This window comes from Tupaia chinensis, unplaced genomic scaffold (assembly GCF_000334495.1).
Source record: "Tupaia chinensis unplaced genomic scaffold, TupChi_1.0 Scaffold144071_2, whole genome shotgun sequence".
NCBI classification, from domain to species: Eukaryota; Metazoa; Chordata; class Mammalia; order Scandentia; family Tupaiidae; genus Tupaia; species Tupaia belangeri.
This window is the reverse complement of record NW_006203925.1, coordinates 252,918-258,894: the sequence shown is the minus strand read 5'-3', so window position 1 is coordinate 258,894 and position 5,977 is coordinate 252,918. Positions and strand designations below refer to the sequence as shown.

At 64.0% G+C, this 5,977-nt stretch overlaps 1 protein-coding gene across 1 annotated transcript in view; it reads right to left on the bottom strand.

Moving 5' to 3' along the window:
* OGDHL (oxoglutarate dehydrogenase L) overlaps positions 1-5,977 on the bottom strand; it is a 25,358-nt gene that overhangs the window by 1,620 nt on the left and 17,761 nt on the right. The window contains 9 exon segments of the mRNA XM_014583139.2: positions 1-3; positions 6-118; positions 1,276-1,348; positions 1,481-1,606; positions 1,705-1,776; positions 3,545-3,723; positions 4,227-4,354; positions 4,849-4,999; positions 5,915-5,977. The exon segment at positions 1-3 is cut by the window's left edge and continues 75 nt beyond it. Coding sequence (XP_014438625.2) covers positions 1-3; positions 6-118; positions 1,276-1,348; positions 1,481-1,606; positions 1,705-1,776; positions 3,545-3,723; positions 4,227-4,354; positions 4,849-4,999; positions 5,915-5,977 — 908 coding nt within the window.

Here is a 5,977-nt window from a genome sequence, read left to right as displayed (position 1 = left end):
CCGCGCTCCTTCAGCAGGTCATAGTACCCCTTCCCCGTGCAGAAGATGAGCCGCTGCACCTGCTCCGGAGCCTGCGCCGCCGCCCCGTCTTCAGGAATCACCCGCTGGAAGCTGGTTCCTGGGGGGCCAATGGGGTACGGCAGGGGCGTCGACACTCAGAGGGGAGCAGGCCTGTGCCCCAGCAGCCCCAGCTTTCCCAGCCACTGAGATGAACCCCGGTTTAGAACCTGTGGCCACAGTGGGGACTTCTGAGCCAAAAGATGGAATGGGGATACGTGACACCCCGAGAAGTCACAGGGACACAGTGGAGACAGTGGCTGTGGCCCAGGGCAGAGCCCGGGGAGCACCATGTGTAAGGTGACGAGGAGAGGGCCGGAAGGCGGCGGTCAGTGGTGTGGAGGCCCTGCTCTTTGCCCCAAACCTGCTCTCCTCTGGTCACTCCACTTCCCACACGGCAGTGCACCCACCTGATCCTGGCTGGAGGGCAGGCAGCCGCCTCGGGGCAAGCTCGCCGCTCCCTCCCTCAGCCCTGCCCCACCTTCCACCCTGTCCACTTGTCCTTCCTGAGTCCTGCCAGGTGCCAGATCAACATGCTATAAACCTTGTAGGAAGCTGATGAAGCACCCCCACATACCAGGGACACCGAGGCAGAAAAGGTACCCAGCTGCCTGGTGCCCCGGAGGAAAGCCAGCACCAGGCAGCAGCCAAGTGGCCCCGACGCCAGAGCTCCGAACTGCCCACACTGGAGGGGACTGCCACGCACGCACGCACACACACACACACGTGAGACACGTGTGTCCTCACTTGCTGGCTGGCCGTGCCCTCCAGTGGCACTCGGCCCCGCTCTCCTGTTCAGAGCTGCCAGTCTCAGGCCTCTCACAGCCCCTGCCCGATTCTCTGCAGAGTCCCATCTGTCTCAACACCTGGCCCTTTAGGGCTTTTCCAACCCCCAACCCCAGGAAAATGGGCTGAGAGCTCCTGAGGGGCATCAGGTCCCCAGAACGTCCGTCTGACTCATGAGTGACAAACATGCCCTGCAGATGGGGTGACCCTCCATGCCCTGCAGATGGGGACCTCTGCCCGGACCCAGCCTCAAGCGACCTGAGCTGGCCCAGGCCAACCTCCCAGCGCCGTGACTGGCGGAGGCCGTGCCAGGAGCTGCTGCAGAGCCATGGGGCCACAGAGGATGGATGGAAGTGCCTTGGGGGCAGAAGCCACCAGGCCCCCCAGGACACCTCCCCGTGTGCTGTCCACACACCCGGACCAGCCACATACCCGACACCATCTGGTCGAAGCTGGATTTGGCCTCTGGGTGCCTCAGCAGGGACTTGGGCGTGAAGATAATCAGCTGGAAGGGAAACACGCCCAGCTGCCAGCTGCCCGCCCACCCGGCCGGGGCTCCCATCCGACCCTGCACCGTGAGCCGCCGGGCCGGCGGGCAGGCGGGGGGGCCATCGCCGGCGTCGGGGGGGGCGCTCACCGGCTTGCGGAAGGGCAACAGGATCTGCCGGCGCAGCACGTGGAAGTAGCTGGCTGGTGTGGAGCAGTTGACCACGATCCAGTTGCAGTCGTAGAGCTGGCTGACCTCAAAGTCCTCAGTGAACGCCTGCGGAACAAGACCGCCGTGGAGCTGGGCTCACGCATGCCCAGTGCCCTGGCCCTGAAGGCATAGACCCGGGCCGGGAGTAGGTGGGTGGCACTCACAGGATAGGCATCAGAGTCGTCGTTGCTCATCTGCAGGAACCTCTCAGGCCTCGCGGAGGAGTGCTCTGGGCCCTGAAAGCAAATGGCAGGTGGCCCAGACTGGCCCCATGTGGGCAGAACCAGGCTGGGCACTGGGCCGCACAGGGGCACTGGGCCGCACAGGGGCCCTGGGCTCAGGGGAAGGCCTGGATGGCTTCTCAGGAGAGGTGCCCAAACCTCAGGAAAGAACCAGGACTCTGGAACAAGAGCAGCGAGGGCATCCCCAGGAAGCAATCTACCCAGGGCAGCGTGGCATGCAAACACGCAGGTGCAAGGACATGGTGCAAAGGCCGCTGTCTCTGGAGCTCTCTGGAACAATCTGGAACAGTAGTGCTGCTACTATGCAACCACTGTGCACCCCCTGTGCACCGGCACCACCCAGGGCCTCTCACACACTCCTCACACATCTTGAAAGTGCTCCACAGGGGACCTGCAGTTAGCATAATGGCTATATCACTGTACGCCCATGTAGCCGACCACGGTTCGAGTCCCAGACCTGGTGGCTTAAACTCACACCAGGTGCATGTGTGTGCATGCCCAAGATCCTGAGAGAAGAATGGAGGAGAAGGGACTGCAGCATGGTCATCCCCCCAGGAGATGATTTCTTGCTTTCTGTCCCTCTGTTTCTCTCTTTCTGGTGAGTGCACACGACCAATAGCAAAAACCTCTCCAAAAAAAAAAAAAAGAGAGAGAAAGTGCCCCACGAAGCAGCCACTTCCTCACTTCCCAGACAAAGAAAGGGCATGAACCACCCTGAGGCCATAAAGCGAGAAGTGGCAGAGTTAACAGGGTATGCGCCATACCACCCTTGCCCATGTGGCTGCTCAGGCCCTGAGAGTACATGCCCATCGCATGCCCATCTCCATGCTGGCTCCTCGGGGTGGGCTCCACCAGCAGCCTCACCCTCCGCGGGACTCCAGAAGGACCCAGAGGCCCAGCCCCCCACACCCAGTGAAGCTGCCTGCAGAGCTGGACAGCCTGGGGTGGGCACATCACTCCCATCCTCACACGTGGCCGGGAGAACAGCTCCGACTCCCTGTCCTGTGAGGATCCCCCAGCACAGAGCGTGCAGGGACTCGGAACCAGACACTTGCTCAGCGCCAGTGGGGGGTACTTGACCAGATGACCAGTCCAAGCCGAGCGAACCTCAGGGCCTGCACTGTGACCCAACCATCCGGGGCAGGGAAGGCCTGCCCAGCCACGGCAGCAGGTAGTTGAGTCACCCAGCTCCTCACTGCTCCCACAGGAGGACAGCGGGCACAGCGGCACCTCCTGGCCCTCCTGTCCCATAGGCCTGGTCAGGCTGCACGCCCACCAGGTGGCCCCAGGTAGCCCTTCTCCTGCCCACCCCGCCCATCAGCCTTAGAGCCTCCTGAGGTTGCACCCCGCCTTCTGCCCTGCCTATGGCTGCGCGGCGGGGTGCTGAGGCCATGCGCTACTCCCCAGCAGAGGCTCAGCCGCAGCTACAGGCTGTGTGGCCTGGGGCAGACCACTCCACCTCTCTGCGCCTCAGCTTCCTCATGTGGAACACAGGAAGACCAACGTGGGTAACTTGTACAGATAGCAAGAGTTCATGCGCAGGGGCTGTCAACAGTGCCTGGCCCCACGGGCACTTGTCACAGCAGCTCCTTCCACCGTGAGGCCACCACCATCCTCAGCTGCAACACATCTGCAGGCCCCACCCCGAGCAGACCCACGGGCTCCAGGGCTGCAGGGCATACGCACACCACCCAGCCCTGCCATGGCCAGGGACAAGCCGCTGCCCGAGGACGGCCCCACCCCAGCCGTCCACAGCCCTCACCATGCCCTCCATGCCATGGGGCAGCAGCAGCACGATGCCGTTGTGCCGCACCCACTTGGCCTGGCCGGTGCTGATGAACTGGTCGATGATGCACTGGGCCGTGTTGTGGAAGTCTCCAAACTGAGCCTCCCAGAGGACCAGGGCGTTGGGACTGGCCATGGCGTAGCCCAGCTCAAAGCCTAAACAGGAGACACCCAGAGAGAGCTTGCCGCACACTGTCACCAAGTGGCAGCACTCCCTAGGGTAGGCCTCCCTGCCCCCACCGTCCTTCCTAATGGGCCTGGAAGAGCCAGGGAGTCCCGGGACTCAAAGGCCAGGATGTTCCAGGGAGGGCACGGTAGGCTGTGCGATGGCCCCAGCTGACAGCACACACGGCCTGATCTAGACCAGGAGCCAAGTCCAACGGCGGCCGGCCTGGGGCCAGTCAGCGACCGAGTCCCGCAGCGGACTTGGCTGGTGTCGAGAAGGGATTATGGTACCACAGATTCCACCCCAGAAGGCCAACAGGGCCTGCGGCTGGGGTCCCTGAGAGGCCTGGGGGGCAGGACCTCATCTCCCGTGTGGCCTCAGGATCTTCTAGAACTCAGGCCCCCAGGGGGGTCTGAGCTCCAGCCCCTCCCAGCTCTCCCCGGCTCCCCAACCTCTCAGGGCCCGCCTGGTCTACCGCCGTGCTCGGACCCACCCAGCACTCCGTACTCCGACAGGGAGCTGTTGCACACGGTGTAGGGGGCCTGGTCGGGCCACAGGTGGTTCATCGGGACACATGTCCTCCGGTCGACCTCCTGGTCGTGCAGGACGTGGTGTCGATGACTGGAGAGAGAGGGAGACGTGGGGCTGGGCTGCAAGCCCTCGACAGTCCCAGGAAAGCTGGAGTCCCCAGGATGGTGACCCCAAGGGAGTTGCAGAGAGCCAGAGTGACCTGGCCCCACCCCCACCCAGGGCCTCCACAGCCTTACTCCCGCATGCTGCTCCCCACACGTGGCACTGGGAACTCTTGGGACAGAGCAGTGAGCTGTGGTACCTCCCTGAGCCCAGCGTCTCCCCAACAGAGGAGACCTCTCAGACCTGCCCTGCCGACCTTCTGGGCGCAGCCAGAGACCCTCGCAGGCCACCCCAGAGCACCATGCCCCTGCCACCCTTTACCATCTCACCTGTGCTGCCTGAGCTCACGGTGAATGACTGGGGCTGGCACAGCAGTGGGGCTCCCAGCTGAACCCCAGGCCCTGGCCAGGGCTGACACAGCAGCCTGGCGTACCACAGGCTGTCAGGATGCGCTGATGCCCGGGCCGGGGCCCTGGCCTCACCTGAATGTGCCCCTCTCCACGTCCTGCCCACTGAGCCGCACATGGATGCCCTCCTTGAGCAGGGAGCCGAAGGCCATGTACTCGGCCAGCGCCCAGTCCACCGTGCGGTTCTTGGTCATGTCGGCGCGGCCCCTCAAGATGCGGGAGAGGCCTGCAGGAGGGAAGAGCTGGCCTGAGGGCCGCCAGGGCCTGGCAACCTGCCTAGGATTGCCAGAACACTGGGTCTAGAGGTAGGCGCCGGTATACTCACACACACCCCCACACAAAGCAGGGCCCCTGCAGGCTGCAGGGAGCATGTGCCCAGCACCCCTCCTCCAGAACATGCAGCGGCAGCCCGGGCTCACCCTCCTGCCGGGAGGAGGAGCAGGAACCACCTGGCATGTCGGCCATGGGCCAGTCGCTATCATGCACTGGGTCAGTATTCCCCGTGGCAACCCCATGGGGGCTGTGACTGTCCCACTCTCCAGCAGAGACTGAGGCTCAGAGGGGCCATTTACACGAGATCACACAGCCATCGAGGAGTTGAGTTTGAACCAGGGCCGGCCCGTACCACACTGTCGCCTGCCCCCACATCCCCGGGGATGCAGAGAAAATCCTCAGCCCAGACACCAGGGCAGGTGCCCAGGTCACTGGGCCTCGGGACACAGTGAAGAAACCTTCTGCAACTCCTACAGGCTGGTTGGGGGTAAGGGTTGCCCAGGCACCCTACTACCAGGGGCTTCCAGACTCCTGAGCAGAGGCTATAGCTCACTTGGGCAAGGTGGGTGCCCTCTGACCTCAGCCAGGCCACCTGCGAGCCCGTGTCCACCTGGCTGCCAAGTCCTGCCTGCACCGGCAGGACAACCGCCCTCCATGGGAGCCCTCGCTTCCTCTCTCCTGTCCACCAAAGGTGGTGGAAGACCCAAGGTGCCTAGCATGGATGGGCAGCCCACCCGCCTCCCCACACCCACCCGAGGCACCGCACACGGCCGTGCTGCACCAGCTCCCTCGGTGTCCCAACGACCTCCCGACAGGGCCCAGGACTGGGCCTGGCATCCCGGCCATGCTGGGCACACAGCATCCTCACCCGTGTGGATCTTGAAGTCCTCCAGGGGCACGGAGCTGGCCACGTTGCCGATGTGGGTGAGCA